The sequence below is a fragment of the Raphanus sativus genome, chromosome 2 (genome assembly GCF_000801105.2).
Source record: "Raphanus sativus cultivar WK10039 chromosome 2, ASM80110v3, whole genome shotgun sequence".
In the NCBI taxonomy this organism is placed as follows: Eukaryota; Viridiplantae; Streptophyta; class Magnoliopsida; order Brassicales; family Brassicaceae; genus Raphanus; species Raphanus sativus.
Window position 1 is genome coordinate 34,502,668 of NC_079512.1, and position 17,548 is coordinate 34,520,215.

Here is a 17,548-nt window from a genome sequence, read left to right on the forward strand (position 1 = left end):
AACCATTAAGCCTTGCTTCATTAGGTCTTTCGTTTTAAAAAAGAAGTCAAATCCATATACAACTCCCCCTAACATAACTAATCAGTAGGCATACACGTTGTTCTTAACTTTTTTATCATATGGTCATCTTTAGTTTTCCATATGTACACTTAATATTGCGGTTAAAAATGTATATACCCAGTCTGGCACACCTTTGTCCAAATCACATGCATGAATCCGCGTTTCCCATCCAACTCCATAAAAATACAATATTAAATCTTAATATAACTATATATTAAACTCATTTAATAACCGAAAACATGTAAACTCTGAATTCACAACTGTATTCTCGGAGCAAAAGCAAACACGAATAAATATTCACAGCTTGCATTCTAATAAAAGACATTATCATTTTCATTCACATTTAGATTCGACCACACATTTTTCTTCTTCTTTACAGCCGCATAAACAAATAATTAAATTTAAACTTTGATGCGTTAATAAATCCTTTTATAAGTAGTGTGGCTTAATCTCGTTACCACGTTAAATGGTCTGTACTTGATTTGATCCACGCGCTTCCGTCACGTGATTTAAAACTCATGGCGGAGGATCGAAGTAACGGCGCCGTCCACTCTGTTTTCATGCCATCGAAGCTGTCTTTACACATTCCCCTCCGGCCACGTAGCTCGTTTCACGCACTCGTTATTATATTGCCCACACATATAACCCTAGTCTACCAGAATCTGTACGTTACGTATGTGAAGTTAGTATGTTAAATGCAACAATTAACTACAAATAAACTCCGCAATTAAGTATACATCATCAATTAAATTAATGATAATGAACATGCAGCTCAGCAGCTGTTGGCAACATTGAAAGGTTTTCTTCAATCACAGGATGATATTACATTGAACGAAAAATCATGCTGATTATACAGGAATACATTTAAACTACTTTCTCCGTTCCTTAAAAAACAACTTTCTTAAAAAATTACGCATATTAAAACTATAATAAGTGTTTACTATGATTCTATCATTTATTTCTACTATACATATTTAAAGATACATTTAATCAATTCAAATATACAAAAAATACTTTGAAAATCTAGAAAATATATATTTGTGGAAAAATAAAAAAATATAAAAAAAATTCTTTTAACAATGGAGAAAATATGTAATAATTAATAAAATATAATATATCATATGCTTAAATTTTTTCTGTTTCCTTTTCTAATAAAAGTATGGTCATCCTTGGTATGAATCATGCTAAATATACCCAAAACTCAAATGAAGTGACGTCTGTATGTCATAATATTCAGTCATCTTAAGTTTTGAAACTGCTGTATCTAAACATAAATAAAGTGAAAGATAAGCTTAAAGTAGTGACTCTTAATAATTGGTTAGGAAGAAATCAAGAAAAAAAAAATGGATAAAGAATGTCGTCTCCGAGTTTGAACCAAAACCCATGCCAAAGTCACATTCACACACTTCAACATACCCCAAACACATACACACATAAATGAATTTGTATACTACTATATAATAAGCTTCTTACGAGCCATTTGCTTAAACAATTCAAAACCTCTAAAGATCATTTCTCCAAACTCAAACTACTCTGTTCTTTTTTGTTCTGCTCTGTTCCAACTTCCAATGGATATTACTTGGACAAGAGGACCAATCATCGGTAGAGGCTCCACAGCCACCGTCTCAATAGCAGTATCAAACTCCGGTGAGATATTCGCCGTCAAATCCGCCGACTTCTCTTCCTCAGCGTTCTTGCAAAACGAGAAGTCGATTCTGTCTACATTAAGCTCTCCTCACATAGTCAAGTACATAGGCTCTGATGTAACACCTGATAAGGACGGATTGGTTTACAATCTCCTGATGGAGTACGTTTCCGGCGGGAGTCTTCACGATCTAATCAAAAAATCCGGCGGGAAGTTGCCGGAGCCGGCGATCAGATCATACACGCGTCAGATTCTCAGGGGACTGTTATATCTTCACGAGAGAGGGATTGTCCACTGCGACTTGAAGAGCCAGAACGTGCTGGTCGAAGAAAACGGCGCCGTTTGCAAAATCGCTGATGTGGGCTGTGCTAAACCGGTTTCAAAGTCTGGTTTTTCCGGTACACCGGCGTTTATGGCGCCAGAGGTTGCTCGCGGCGAAGAACAGAGGTTTCCGGCAGATGTGTGGGCGTTAGGGTGTACTGTGATCGAGATGATGGCTGGCTCAACCCCTTGGCCGGAGCTAAACGACGTCGTTGCCGCAATGTATAAGATTGGGTTCTCCGGCGAGTCGCCGGAGATTCCTGAGGTTATATCGGGGAAAGGTAAAGACTTTCTGATGGGTTGTTTGGAGAATGATCCGAAACAGAGGTGGACGGTGGAAGAGTTGCTTAAACATCCTTTCCTTGACGAAGACGAAGACGAAGAGGAAGAGTCTCGTCTGCAGAGCACGTCTTCTCCGAGCACTGTGTTGGACCAACGGTTTTGGAATACATGCGAAGAAGACTCGAAAAGCCACTCACTTTCGATGGATCACGATGACCCTTTTGCTGATTACTCGGAGTCCTGGGATTCACCGGCTGATAGGATCGAGCAACTCGCAGGAGATGAGTTTTCAAGCGTTCCGGATTGGGACACGGTAGATGACGGCGGGTGGATTGAAGTGAGAGGTGACGTTCTCGCAGAAACAGAGAGACGTGTCGGTTACGGTGAAGAATACGCGATTTGCGTCGACGAAACGTCGTCGTCTTCAGAAGCGATTGAAGTAGTTGACGAATGGATATGGGGTGGTCAAGACCGCTTGTATTCTCTTGACGACGTCACTGCTAGTCTTTACTTTTTTAATGTTGCTATTCAAGGAAATGTTATTGTATACTATTATTTTAGTGTTGGGGTTCAGAATGTACCAACAAAGAAAATGTTTCGTAATAGTAATGAGAATAGTAAAGAACATTTATCCGTCGAATTGCAAACTCTCTAATTCAACAACCAAGTCTGAACAAGAATGTCATAACAAATCCTAACAACATATATATATGCTTTTGAACGTTAAATCTTTTTTTTTTTTTGCTAAATTGTAAATATCATAGAATGAAAGAGTTTGTTTACAAATGATCTTATGATCTGTATCATCTTGGCAAAAAGAAAGAAAAAACAAGATGGATACAAAGAGGTGAATAACAGGCTATTATCTTAGCCACAGTCTCATAAGAGAGCTAAACCTTTTCCTCAGCCTTCTTGCCGAGATGATGTTTTTAACCTCTTTATCAACGGCTCTAAAGATAGTAGAGGCCGGAATGGATGTCTGGTTGTGCACAAGGTTATTTCGCTGCTTCCATATGTGATAGATGACAGACTGAGCAGCAAGCTTCCGTAAGAGAGTGAGCCGCCGGGAGAGGGATCGATTTCTGATCCAAGACAGCAGTTCAGACCAGGAGGTGATCGCTGCTGTGTTGGGTTGGCAACGCACGAGCACTCCACGCCAAACGTCTTGACTGTAGGTGCAGGAGATAAAGAGATGGTCTCTGGTTTCGTCATGTTGGTTGCAGAAAGGACAGAGCGGTGAGACCGGGAGACCCCATGCTGCAAGTCTTGATCTGGTAGGCAACCGATCATAATTCGCAACCCACATTGTGAAACTGAGCTTGGGGATTGCTCCCTTGAACCAAACAACATCAAACCAGTCCTTTAGCTCTCCTCTAGGCCTTAGCATCTCCCATGTAGCTGAGGACCTGAAAACAATAGAAGAACTATCACCAGTAACCCATTCATACTCATCATTTATATGCTCAGAAAGTGGAAGTGAAATAGTTGTAAGATAGATATGCAGCTCTACTTCCCTCTGCGATCGAGGGTGAGGAAGTGACCATGATGAACCTCTGATAGCATCCGTCACCCTGGCTTCATTTCTCAGTCTTAGTGCTCTAGGACCGGAGGGACCAATATGAGAGATGAGCTGTCCGAATGGCGTCCAAACATCATGCCAGAAGCTTGTGTCCTCTCCGTTTCCTAATCTTGTTCTGATGAACTGAAGAGCGAGAGGTCGAAGATCAAGTATCTTCTTCCAAGTCCAGGAGTCGGAGTCTGATGCGGTTACAGTCCAGAAGGAGTGCGTGTTGAGGTGAGTACTCCAGTGCCAATCCCCCCACAGTGAAGAGGTTTTTGATAGAAGTATCCAGATAAATTTTAGGCACAGCACTTGGTTCCAAATCATGAAATTCCGGAGTCCAAGCCCCCCCTCTTCCTTGGGGAGACAGACAGTAGACCACCCTATCTTGGCAATGCTTCTTTTGTCTACACTTCCTGACCACAAGAATCTGGAACAGAGAGACTCGATGGTTTTTATACACCCTTTGGGTAAGATAAATGCGGACATCCAGAAGTTAACCGTTCCAAAAATCACCGTTTTTAGCAACTGCAGCCGCCCCGCGAAAGATAATAGCTTTACAGACCAGGAGTGGAAACGGGCGTTGAGCTTGGTCATCAGCGGCGCATACTCTGAAATTTTCAACTTTCTACTCATGAGCGGGAGGCCTAGATACCTGATAGGGAAGTTACCAGAGGGGAAACCGTAGCTGGAGATAGCAGTGGTTTCAACTTGGTCGATTCCCGTTGTAAAGAGCTCAGTCTTCGTGGGGTTCATTTGGAGACCCGACCAAGAGGCAAAGTCATTTAGGCACTCCGATATCCCATGGAGGCTGTTACTGGTGCCGTCGAAGAAGACCATAACGTCATCAGCGAACATAAGATGGGAAATCATCAGCTCCTCTGTTCCCGGGTGGTATCCAATTAGGCCAGCTTCATATCTGGATTTTAGCAGACGGGAAAGGCACTCCATTGCCAGCACAAATAGATAAGGGGACAAGGGATCTCCTTGTCTGATCCCTTTAGTGCTCTTGAAGAACCCGCCTGAAACTCCATTTACAGATATAGAGAAAGAGGCGGTGGATAAACATTCAGAAATCATCATGATAAAGCTCTCCGGTATACCGAGCGCACGAAGTGAGGCCAGAATGAAATCCCAGCGGACGCAGTCAAATGCTTTCCGTAAGTCGACCTTCAGCATTCCCCGAGGAGACAAGGTCTGAGAGTTGTAGCCGTTTACTAGGTCAGTGGCAAGCAAAACGTTCTCTGCTAGGAGTCGTCCCGGAAGGAAGGCTGATTGAGACTTGGATATCATAAGAGGCAGAATTTCCTTCAGCCTAGAAGCCAACATTCTCGAGATCACCTTGTATAGCGTGTTGAGACATGATATCGGTCTGAAATCAGTAGGAAGTGAAGCGTTCATCTTCTTCGGAATAAGCACCAGATTTGCCGCGTTCCATTGCTTGAGTAGCCTCCCTGATTTAAAAAACTCTAGGACCGCTTCAGTGATCTCAGGACCAATGATTGGCCATGTTGAGGTAAAGAACTCCGCGGAATAGCCATCAGGACCTCCTGTTTTATTCTTGGGCAGCGAGAAGAAGGCCTCCTTAACCTCTTTAGCAGTGAACTCCTTTTGAAACCCAGCCATCTGATCAGCTGAACATGTGAAGTCGAACAGCATATCTAGATCACTCTGCACAAACATTTGTGGGGAGACCGGACTGCCCAAGAGGTCAGAGAAGTAGTCCACACATATTTTTTGAATTCCCTCCTGAGATTCAACCCTTTCCCCTGTTTCTGTAAGAAGGAAGTGGATATGATTTAATGCTTGTCTCGAGGCAGCGTAGCGATGAAAAAGTGTAGAGTTCCCATCCCCAAAAGAAAGCCAGTTGATCCTGGATCGCTGAAAGAAGAAAGCCGCCTCCGCAGTAGATAATTCTTCCCAGTCCGCCATCGCTGTTACCTCTGATACAGCATTGCTAGGCGATGGAGCAGAGAGCATTGCGTTTTGAGCCTGGAGTAACTTGTCGTGTGCTAGAGCCGTCTTTTTCTCAATGCCTGAGTAATTCCGACGGCTAAACTCTCTGATGATGTTTTTGAGAAGCTTGAGCTTCCTGGAAACTCTAAACATTGCTGAACCTGTAACATTAAAAGTAAACCAGCTGGAATAAACCTCAACAAGAAACTCAGGATTCTTTAATAGAAAATTGTAAAATTGAAAGGGCTTCCTGGTTCTTATTCTGTCGGGGTCTAGAGTGATGGAGATTACTGCATGATCTGAGAAGTCCGGACTGCCAAAAAAGGCTACAGACGATGGGAAGGAGTTGTACCATTCGTCGTTAACCAGACATCTATCTAGCTTCTTAGCTATCGGGGCTGACTTGTTTTTATTCCACCAAGTGAAGGTAGGTCCTCTGTAATTAAGGTCCTCGAGATTGGCATCCTGCAGGCACTGGTTCAGATCTCTGATCCTCTTATCCATGTTCAGGGTAGAGGGAAGGGAGTGCTCCGAAGGGTCACGTATTTGATTAAGATCACCCACCAGCAGCCAAGGTTTTCCATCCAGAGCACAAGCAGATTCAAGAGCGTTGATTTCTGTCCACAGTAGAGAGCGCATTGCCGGCTCATTAGAAGCGTAGATAACCGAGATATAGACTTTGGATTGGGGGGAGGAGGGCCAAGAGACTTCAGCTGAGATCATCTGAAGGGATTTTGATATGATAGTAACCAAAAGCGAAGGATGCCAAACCATCCAAATTTTACCGAGAGGCGAGTAGCCATAGTTGTCCTCTACAGACCAACCAGGAAAAAGTTGAGAGACAAACTTATTTTTCTTGGGCTCCTTTACATGAGTTTCCAGGATGCCACCAAAAAGAGGGGAGTTTCTTCTCACCCATTTATTTAATCCGCTGCGGTGGGAATACTTATTAAGGCCACGCACGTTCCAACAAAAAAGGTCTGACGACATTGATCTAATTGAGTTTGGGGCTCCTGCCCCGGTTACCCTTCAGACCTGAAAAATGTTTCTTGTTCCTGACAAGCTCAAAATCAGGCTCGAACTGACTGAATTCACCTTCCTCTAACTCTGAATCTGAAGACTCCACATCCGAAGAGTCCGGTTGGATGTCTGAGTTTGATGATTTTGAAGCACCTGATACACTTCTAGGCCGCGCTGAATGAGGCTCTGAGTTGAGGACGCTAGGCTCACCTGACTCAAGATCCTTCAAGGTGCCTAGCTTAGAGTGGGTAGCTACTTCAGTGTGAGTCCACTCCTTCTGAGCAGGAGCAACGGAAGTCTTAGCTGAGTCTGAGCTCGGTTTATCCGAGTCGGAGTTAGGCTCCACCACTCTCCACTGTCGCTTGTCTTTAGATTTACTTCTCCTGGTTTTCTTACCCTTTGGGTCCTTCTTGCGGTTCAGCGGGCAGTTACCTAGGACATGGCTCTTCGAGTTGCAATGAGAACATAACATCGGCACCTTCTGAACAGACGGGCATCTCTTATCTGTGTGGCCTATCTCCTTACAAAGAGTGCAAACTGGTGGCATCCAAGGGCTGGAGACCATCACTCTGCTGATTTCTCCGGATTCAAATTGCACGTTTACTGCTTCAGGCAATGGAACTCTGGGGTCGATGATCGTCCACACTTTCGCAACTTCCAGATTTGTTTTGTTTTTGGTCGTCGGGTGAAGAAACTTTGGTTCTCCCACCAGCCCCGCAATGCGTTCCAACCCATCTTCGTTGAAGAACTGAAAGGGAACGTTCCTGAGTTCCAGCCAGATAGGCGCAGAGGTGAGCTCCGGCTTCACTGGCACAATCCCCGGTTCCCATCTGTCGACAAACATTGTCTGTCCTTCAATCTGCCACAGCCTCTGATTAATAACCCTGGCTCTTGTCGATGCATTGGGAATCCGGAAAAGAAACGCGAAACCCTCCATCTTAGAGACAGAGATATCTCTGTAGTGCTTGCTCCAGATACCATTGACGATGTTGTGCAAAGTTCCTTGGGAAGGCGGGTCTGAGTAGAATTGCCCTAGCACGAATGGCTCCCAAGACTTCCTGTTTTTCTCAATTACAGAGTTAGGAATCTTTATACAAGCTTCACCCGAGGGAAGAGTGAAAGCTTCTCCTTTTTTAGATAGTCGCTTTCCTAGACCCTTAGCATGATTACACCAATCGTTCACCGGAGTAGTCGTTTCCTTGCTTGATTCCTTCCTCTGTGCATCCGCTGACTCTGCTTTCGTAGTTTCGGCATCCAACTCTTTTGGGTCCAACTTTGCCGTTTCTACTGTCACAGTAATCTTTCCTGAGCTAGTGTCTACTTCAGATTGGTTGACAACCGGCTCACTAGCTGATGGAGTGTCTGAAACAATCTCCACCGAAGGCAACATGACTATCTGCGAGCTCAAAGACCCCGTCTTGGCATCAGCAGAAGCTGTAATAGGAGACTCGGAGGCCTCTGTTATATCATTCACGTTTCCTGTCAAACCCAAGGGGCTCTGAGTTGAAACATCAGTGCTCGGCTTCAGGTTTGCAGAGGGGGCGACCGTGGTGAGAGAAGGAGGATCCGACGACGACGCGTCGATCACAACCGTACTCGGGGATAGATCGGAGGGACTAGAATCTTCAATCGCAGTTTGGAGAGGCTGTTGAGCGTCGATGTCGACTGAGAGGTCGATTGGAGCTTCAGAAACAGCTTCTGTCTCACTCGATTTCAGATCCGGTGGAGCGGAGTTCGAGACCGCCTTAGAGAGGCCCTTGGGAGACGATTTCGGCGGCGATTTGACCGGAGATTTCTTGGGTTTCTTCTTCTTCATTGTGCCCGTCGGAGAAGCGTCGGAGCACTCGCTGAGAATCCGACGTCTAATGAGACGCCGGTGAGAGGCAGAGAGGAGAGGCACTGTAGCTGGAGATCCCCTTTTCCGTCGTCTTGAGGTGAGAGAAAACTAGCCGTTTTTTGTCGCAAGGACAATTTTTCGTTAAATCTTTGACATCTTTTATCCGGTCAGGCTCAGCCAAACCTTTTGAGTTTTGAATTTGATATCTGGTAACTAAAATGTTGTTTCTTAACAAAATCGACTTGAATGGTTCTTAGTCAACAAATTTCTTATAAAACAAAATTCAAACTGATAAGGATTGTCGGTCTATGTTTCTTGTAACATTTGTGATCCTTACTATTTCAAACTTTGTCTTTTCTTTTGGGGAGGGGGTGGGGGTTTAAAATACAAAGCTGGAAACAGAAGTCTTTGTTTGGATGTCAAGTAAGGAAAACAACTCTTCATATGAGATCTGACTATAGACTTCAAATATATAATTGGTCCAAAATTTACCTACAGACGAAAGACCAGAGAAGACCCCTGTGTGTGAACACAGACGACTCTTTGGGGTAAGCCACTCGGTTTCACAAAAAGAACCAACTGATAATCAATACCTTAAGGTCAACTTCCACCATTTAATTTCTGGAAACACACACATATACCGACACCGAAGATTTCGCCGGTCTTGATAGTTGATAATTCTACTACTCTATAAACCATCATTTGAACATTCCTACTTTGACACCGACACCTACCCTAACAAATACATTTTGATATTTTTAAGTCAATGCCGTACGGTCTTATTAGGCAACGTCTCTTAAAATTCGTTAAAACATTGTATTCCCCGTACTTATCCAAGTACAACGATTTAAGAATACCACCACTAAATAAAATAAAACTTTGGTCGACAGAAACTCTTTAAGTAGACATACATTACGAACAGAATAGTACAGTTACTTTTTATCATTCATTATCTATTTAAAAAGAACATTTAGATTATTAAGATTATTGTTCTAATCAAAATTATTGTTCTAAACTTCTAAATAATATTACACACATATTCTTTCTTTGCTTTTACGTCCACTTCCTCCTACCATATCATTTCCATTATCTTTCATCTTTAATGACCGCATAACATAAATTTTACCTCTTAATAAGGTTTAAGAAAACAATCACATTGGAAGAGGTAGAAGTTCATTAAAAATAGTTTATCTAACGTGAAAGGGACACGGTGACTTTAGTTGACGACTCAATGCTGCCGTCGTGATGACTAGGGGTGAGCACATACCAAATAGTATCATATCTTTACTATTTACAATTTGTTTCGTATTTCACAGATATTTAATTTTTCGATTTGTTTTGCTTCGTAAAAATAAAAATATATGGTTCTCTGGATATTCGATTTTTAATGGATATTAGCGAATATTCACATGTATTTTTAAAGGATTACATAATATAAAAATTAATAACAAAACTATGTGTTTTATGACTTTTTAAAATTAATAATTTTTTCTTATAAAAAATATTTTTAGAAAATTGTAATATTCTATAAATATTTTAGATTTTATAAGTAAACTAATAAATAAAACTAATATAATAATATGTTAGAATAATAAAATTATAAGATTATACATTTAAAATTCTATATTTAGTTACAGATATACATGTATATGTTTATAAGTCAGAGCAGATCAGATATTTGCCTCTAAATATTTTAATATTTGTGATTTACATCGTTTTTAACGAATATTAATTTTTTGATATTTGATTTGCTTGAGAGACTTAAGAATATTCAAAATTTTGGATCAAATCAAAATGAATAATGAATTGAATCAAATATAACGGATAAAATGTCCAGGCTTCATAAAACACATAACACCCAAAATTACACGTTTCAGATATAGTTATTTTTGTAAGTTTTAACACAACTTATAGTTTTGGTTTGTTATATTCAGTGGTGAATGCCTAATTTTGACCAGCGCATCACATGATTAAATCATTCTTAGAATTTGAAAACATTTATTTTGCGGTAAGAAAATTAGCCGGCTTGGTACCACTGCAAATAAATTATTTGGTGAAAATCTCGATAAAATTTTGGTAGCCGTTTATTCAGATAAATGTAATAAGAAATAAAAAAAAGGTTGACTTGAGAAAAGGGATGGGCGAGTATTGTTGGCAAGGTTACTTTATGTGTGTTTGCTCATCTTTCATGCTTTCCAGTGGATGGCAGGGCAGGTGAGTATATCATATGCTGTATATGGGCGACCCTAAGAGCACCTCCAACGAGGAGGAACTCAGATGGGATATACTAATTACAAAATATTATTATTTTAGTATTTTCTGATTTTTCATTATTTTTTTTTCTTTTTTGACAAGACAAATCCAGTTACAGACAAACATGTGGAGATTAATGTTCTAAAAAGTATCTTTAACGTCTCATTTGAAGAACTTCATGCTTTATTTTTTATCTTTTCTTTCATGCTTTTTATTTTTAATTGGTTTATTGTCATAGATACTTGTCTAAAACCGCACCATTGGAGTTACTCTAACTTCTAAACCATTATTTAATCTCGTTTATTACTAATTTTTCCCGTCGCGCTTGTTATTATTAAATACAAAATGGTAGGAATATTTTTTTCTGACAAGACTTATGTATGTGTAAAAATTATCTCATTTTGATGTGCAAGATCATTTGGTAGAATCACATATGATATTATATGCTAAGAAAAAGGACATTCTATCACATATGATATACGCTAAGAAATAAATGTAATAGAACCATTGACCCAAAATGAAAATATAAATGTTATTAAATATTTATGTGGAAAAATTTGGTAATTTTTAGTTTTATGGAAAGCCCTAGAAATTAATATTTTATAAATCGAAAGTTATATTTTCCAAGATAATCCTAGATGTTCCATCAATAAAAACTTAAAATCACATAAAATCTGCTTTAGAAAATCCATTTTATAACTTAAGATATTTAAACTATAGATTCACACTTCTTATGTATATTCAATCAGAGATCACATAGTTATAGGATTCATGTTAATGAGTTATAAATAACAAATAAGTATAACAATTGGTATCAAAGCAACATACTGATTTTTTTTTGATATAGGGTTTTATAGCAAATATGAATTTATTTAATGTGTCTAAAATAAATTAGAATTTAGTTACTTTCTGAAAATATTGGATTGTTAAATTTGAATTTCTCTTAAAATTTTGATGAATAAAGAATTATGGGGTTTGTGATAATTTTCATTTTGTGTCAAATCTAAGTTTTCCATGTTTAGATCTAGATATCTGGTTATGTGTTTTTAGATTTAGATAATTTTACATGCTTTATAGGTTTTGAGATACACATTAGAGAATGTCTTTGTACCACTAACAATTGGATGACAAGAAACATGACAACTGAGATACAGTAAATCGGGTTTGTTCTCTTACCTATATAACTATATTTACATGCACGTCATCATCGACTTTCAAGCAGAAGTCTGCATCCCACACATCAAATCGTTCTGATGAACATAAAGAGAAAGTCTGAACAACTCAGAATCAAGAAAACCCTTCTACAGTTCATGATAATATCCAACACATATTATACGTCTTCTTTTTCTTTTTCTTATTATTATTTCATTTTTAATTATTTTTTTGCTTATGTTTTCCTAAATTGTACAATTTTTTTACCAAATATTTATTTCTTTCTCTAAATCATAATATAAACTATACAATCAATGAACCAAAAAACCATTTATAATTATTGTAATGAACACATATGTTAATGCAAATTAACTATGAGTCGTAAAGTTTTCATAATTTGACATAAAAATAATTTATGAATATTTAGTAATAAGAAATGTTTGTAGACTTTCAAGTAGAAGTCTGCATCCCATCGATGGGACTCTGTCTCCGTCTACACCGAATCGAGCATTGATATTTGCAGCTAACTCGTTAAACAGGAGGCCTTCGTCTTCAGGATGGACGTGTCTGCTTAATATTCCTCTGTTCCTGGAGAGCATGTCGAGATAGGCTTGAAAAGCTTCCTGCAGCATAGGCGGCGGCGGAATATCTTCATCGTGGTCAGGAGGAGGCACCTCTTGATCTTCGTGGGCCGGGAATGTCTGTTAGGGATCGAGAGAGAGAGAGTGAGAAACATATAATTTGATTAGCCATATAATTTTGAAAAACATGCATCGTATTTTTTACAAAAATTGAAAAATATCTTTTTACAAAATTGATGATTCTACAACATCAATTAAGTATTTTTTTCATCAACATCAATTGATGAAAAAAAAATTAAGGCTTCATTGAGTATTTTAGTTCTCTTTAAATTCAACAACATACTCACTCTCCTTTTTACAAATCGCAAACACAAAAGCAACAAGAATGCAGAAACTCTTCTTACCCCTTCTCATAACCGAAGACGACGGCGACATACTCTTCAAACCCTCCCCCCTCCCCTCTTTTTTTTTACTTAATTTTTGCTAATGTTTTCCTTATTTTTGCATGTTTAGATTTAGATATTTGGTTTGGTTGGTTTTAGTGAAAGTATGTTCAAATTTAGATTTATCTAACACTAATGGATTTAATTTTGAAAAGATATTGTTCACAAGGTTCTGGTTGTATTGTAGTTAAGTGATCACTTTCTCCGTCCTTAATAATTTTAAAGCTCAGACAACAAAACTCACTCTTATTCGAGGAGAGAGCGAGATAGAACTGAACTGACGTTATTCGAGGAGAATTCGAGTCAAGTAAAATCTTGGCCCATTATAATTATATATGTTAAGATCAGTTCATAAATCATGTCCAACTCAAGGCCCATTTATTATATCTTAGTACACCTCAAAACGGCGTCGTTAGAATCGATGGTTTAGTTGTTGGCTTTTGACAAGTGACAAGTGACGACCACCTTTTGAATTAGCATTCGAAGCAGTCAGTGGAATCGCTATCAATGGATGCTACGACGGCGGCGGCTCCATTCTCGTCCTTTACCACTTCAAGACAAAACCTTTCTTCTTCCCCTTGTTCGTCGCTCCTTTCCCGGAAGAAACTCGGTAGTACTAATCTCAAATTCAAATCTCCGAGAAGCCTCTCGGTTCGCGCATCTTCGTCCTCCGATTCTGGTAATTTCTATAACTCACAAATTCAATCAAAAGTTTTTATTTTTTTTCGATCTCAAGCTTTCGTTTTTTTTTGTGTGCCTCTCTCTCTAGTTGTGACTTTGCTTGACTACGGAGCTGGGAATGTCCGTAGCATCCGTAACGCTCTTCGTCACCTCGGTTTCAGCATCAAAGACGTAAGCTTTTTATTTTCCTCTAATCTCTATGTTAAAATGTAATGATATCATTGGGAAACTTGAAATGTTGTTAGGTTCAAAAACCTGGTGACATTCTGAATGCTGATCGACTAATCTTCCCCGGCGTTGGAGCTTTTGCACCCGCCATGGATGTGCTTAACAAAACCGGGTAAGCATCCACTAACCTCTCTTATTTTGATTGGATGGATATCAAGTATATGCTGAGGGGGCTCTTTGATGTTTTTGCAGGATGGGAGAAGCTTTGTGCACATATATTGAGAACGACCGTCCTTTCCTAGGCATATGTCTTGGCTTACAACTACTTTTCGACTCTAGTGAGGAGAATGGACCAGGTTCTTGCTCCTTTCCTTCAACATGATCAACATTATGATGATGATATCATATATTATTCAACTTTATATTTGTGTCAGTCAAAGGTCTTGGTGTTATACCCGGAACGGTTGGACGCTTTCATTCTTCAGCTGGTATAAGAGTTCCCCACATTGGCTGGAATGCTTTGCAAGTCGGGAACGATTCTGAAATTTTGGATGATGTTGGAAACCGTCATGTGTATTTTGTCCATTCTTACAGGGCCATTCCGGTATGTATTCTCTTGCTATCATGTTTGTATATGTGCCACTCTCTATCTCTTCTTCTTCTTATGTTCTTAGTTTTCGGTTCTGTGATTATTGCAGTCAAATGAAAACAAGGATTGGATTTCGTCTACCTGCCACTATGGAGAATCCTTTATCTCTTCCATAAGAAGAGGAAATGTGCATGCAGTCCAGTTCCATCCAGAGAAGAGTGGGGGTATGATGTTTTACTTTAGTTATTTTGTTGTTGATATCGTCATATATAGTATCTCATACTAATTCAGAAATCTGGATATTCTCAGAGGTTGGGCTTTCTGTTTTAAGAAGGTTCTTGGATCCAAAATCACCCTCGAAACAGGTAGGTTCTACTCTAGCCTTATGTGCACAACGTAAGCTTCCTGAGTTTTTTTTTCTTTTGGGTTTTGCTAATGGAAACTACACTTCACTCGAAGACAGAAACCAATGGAAGGGAAGGCTTCAAAGCTTGCAAAGAGGGTAATATTTTTTTCCTTCATTGTCCACAGCATTTTTGGTTTTTCTCTTTACTATTATTGCAGGAATTTTTCTAATGATATATATACTTTTCTTCATTTCTCTAGGTTATTGCTTGTCTTGACGTGAGGACTAATGATAAAGGAGATCTTGTAGTAACTAAAGGCGACCAATATGATGTGAGAGAGCAATCTAACGAAAACGAGGTCTGTTAAAATTGTTGCTTTAATGTTGTATTCTGAACTGTGTTGATTAATCTGAGAGTTACTGAGGTTGACTATTTTATTGTCGCTGTTAACTAGTTAACCTTTCTTGTGCAGGTTCGTAATCTTGGAAAACCTGTGGATTTAGCTGGTCAGTATTACAAAGATGGTGCAGATGAGGTATGATTCTTGCTGTTAATGGCTCAAAAACAGATTTGTTTAGATTTTGTTTGCCATTAAACCATTCTCCCTTTGGGTTTTCAGATTAGCTTTTTAAACATAACTGGATTCCGTGATTTTCCGCTAGGGGATTTGCCGATGATACAGGTACTAAGATTAGTTGTTTCTCATTAGAGTTTTATGTATTACTTCTGCAGTTCTGTGTTTTCTGGATTTAGAACATTTTACATCATCCTTTATAGGTTTTGAGGTACACATCAGAGAATGTCTTTGTACCACTAACCGTTGGAGGTGGTATTAGAGATTTTACAGACGCTACCGGCAGGTACATGTTAAGAGTTTTCTTCTCAGCTTGTTTCTTAAACATGTCTCTACATGGACATGATTTTCGTTATTTCTTTCTTCTCAGCTTGTGGCTTGCCATTTTTTGTTCTTTATATTGATTTAATATCAAATTACTTTGCTCAGATACTATTCGAGTCTGGAAGTTGCTGCTGAGTATTTCAGATCCGGTGCTGATAAGATCTCCATAGGAAGCGACGCTGTTTATGCTGCGGAAGAGTTTATTAAATCAGGGGTAAGCTTGTACTTGCCGTCTAATTTGTGGAAGCTGTTGTTCATGCTAATCCCCTTTTCTTGTTTTTTATTTAATTTTTTTTAGGTGAAGACAGGAAAGAGTAGTTTAGAACAAATATCCAGAGTTTATGGAAATCAGGTGTGTTAGTCGCTTTACACTACTATAACGTAAGTAGCTTAGTTATGGATTTTTGATTAGACAGTGAGTATACATTTGACTGTGTTAAAATAGTTGTTTCTTATATTCCCCAATTTGCGTGAAGCAGATTTTCAGTTAATTGATAAGAGTTTTTCTCGTCACAGGCAGTGGTTGTAAGTATAGATCCTCGTAGAGTTTATGTGAACCATCCTGAGGATGTGCCATACAAAGTCATCAGAGTAACTAACCCAGGTATGCCAGTGTTCTCACCTCTTCTCTCTTTTGCTTTGTCATTGTCTAAATGAACATCGCTGGGCCTGGCTACATATCATACATGGCAAAAATGAGCGTTCTCGTGCATTGAAAGTTCAAGAAAAATACTCTTAGTTCTATGTTAGCTCTCGTTTCAGATGTTAAGGTTCATCTTGCGTCAAACTTTTCTGAGCTTTTCTTGTATAGCCTTGAGTTCTTTGTACTATACAAAGAATAGAGTTTCTCCATAGTTGTGCTTACAAATTTAATACGCTGGAGTTAACTTTCTGTTGTTAGGTCCGAATGGGGAAGAATATGCATGGTACCAGTGCACGGTAAAATTCTAACCACCTTTTATTTTTGCATGTTATTTTTGAATTTGTCTCATTCTTTAACTATTGGTTCCTCGAGTAAAAGGTAAGTGGAGGACGAGAAGGTCGGCCTATTGGAGCGTATGAGCTTGCAAAAGCGGTGGAAAAGTTAGGTGCTGGTGAAATTCTACTGAACTGCATAGACTGTGATGGTATGTATGTACACTCAGAAGGTCCTTTTAAGTCTCTAAAGCCCTGTTGTTTCAGATGTTAAAAAACCAATTTGTGGCTTAATATTCTCTCCTTATGTCTGTGCCTCTAATTCACTTCACTGCGAGTTTCAGGTCAAGGGAAAGGATTTGACACAGACTTGGTAAAGCTCATCTCTGATTCAGTGGGCATACCGGTTATCGCAAGCAGTGGAGCAGGCACTCCTGAGCACTTTTCTGAGGTGTTTGAGACGACAAATGCATCTGCTGCGCTTGCTGCCGGAATTTTCCACCGGAAAGAGGTCACACCCTTTTTATAATTCTCTTTAATTACCTTTGAATTTTAAACGGAGTTTGCTAACTGTTCTATACCTTTTTTTTTGTATGAAGGTACCCATCCAATCTGTGAAAGAGCACTTGCTAGAGAAGAGCATAGAAGTCCGGATGTAAGAAATTCCTGGTTTTCCGTTTCTGTTCACGTGTTACCATCATTCGTGTCACACTTCCAACAAGATCGATTCTTATTTCAATAAGTTATTATTATAACAGATTAATCGATTACTGACCATTTCGTTGTATGAGAGTAGATGAACTTATGTTTTAATCTTTTTCATTGACCAACCATAAGAA

The 17,548-nt window shown here is 39.2% G+C and overlaps 3 protein-coding genes across 3 annotated transcripts; 2 read left to right on the forward strand and 1 right to left on the reverse strand.

The window, feature by feature from the left end:
* The first annotated feature begins 1,566 nt into the window (after window positions 1-1,566).
* Window positions 1,567-2,987, forward strand: LOC130508074 (mitogen-activated protein kinase kinase kinase 18). Its single transcript, XM_057003281.1, has one exon. The coding sequence runs from the start codon at window positions 1,629-1,631 to the stop codon at window positions 2,961-2,963; it is 1,335 nt and encodes a 444-aa protein (XP_056859261.1). The 5' UTR covers window positions 1,567-1,628; the 3' UTR covers window positions 2,964-2,987.
* Window positions 2,988-3,170: 183 nt separating this feature from the next.
* On the reverse strand, window positions 3,171-8,661 carry LOC130508702 (uncharacterized). Its single transcript, XM_057004345.1, has 2 exons — window positions 6,852-8,661; window positions 3,171-6,637 (listed from the first exon to the last, which is right to left on the reverse strand). The coding sequence occupies exons 1-2, from the start codon at window positions 8,659-8,661 to the stop codon at window positions 3,171-3,173; spliced, it is 5,277 nt and encodes a 1,758-aa protein (XP_056860325.1).
* Window positions 8,662-13,557: 4,896 nt separating this feature from the next.
* Window positions 13,558-17,539, forward strand: LOC108842888 (imidazole glycerol phosphate synthase hisHF, chloroplastic). Its single transcript, XM_018615934.2, has 19 exons — window positions 13,558-13,790; window positions 13,881-13,963; window positions 14,038-14,132; window positions 14,213-14,316; window positions 14,395-14,564; window positions 14,659-14,773; window positions 14,859-14,914; window positions 15,013-15,051; window positions 15,156-15,254; window positions 15,369-15,431; window positions 15,516-15,578; window positions 15,674-15,756; window positions 15,900-16,008; window positions 16,093-16,146; window positions 16,311-16,398; window positions 16,696-16,733; window positions 16,816-16,921; window positions 17,054-17,220; window positions 17,309-17,539. Exons 1-19 carry the CDS (start codon window positions 13,619-13,621, stop codon window positions 17,366-17,368), a joined length of 1,764 nt encoding a protein of 587 aa, XP_018471436.1. The 5' UTR covers window positions 13,558-13,618; the 3' UTR covers window positions 17,369-17,539.
* The last annotated feature ends 9 nt before the right edge of the window (window positions 17,540-17,548 follow it).

Bases quoted from the DNA above. Each gene is read 5' to 3' on its own strand.
- LOC130508074 (XM_057003281.1), top strand. From the start codon at position 1,629: ATGGATATTACTTGGACAAGAGGACCAATCATCGGTAGAGGCTCCACA.
- LOC130508702 (XM_057004345.1), bottom strand. From the start codon at position 8,661: ATGAAGAAGAAGAAACCCAAGAAATCTCCGGTCAAATCGCCGCCGAAA. The intron at 6,638-6,851 runs GTAACCGGGGCA...GTTGGTCTGTAG, and splicing joins ACATTTTTCAGGTCTGAAGG to AGGACAACTATGGCTACTCG.
- LOC108842888 (XM_018615934.2), top strand. From the start codon at position 13,619: ATGGATGCTACGACGGCGGCGGCTCCATTCTCGTCCTTTACCACTTCA. The intron at 13,791-13,880 runs GTAATTTCTATA...CTCTCTCTCTAG, and splicing joins ATCTTCGTCCTCCGATTCTG to TTGTGACTTTGCTTGACTAC. The intron at 15,579-15,673 runs GTACTAAGATTA...CATCCTTTATAG, and splicing joins GGGATTTGCCGATGATACAG to GTTTTGAGGTACACATCAGA.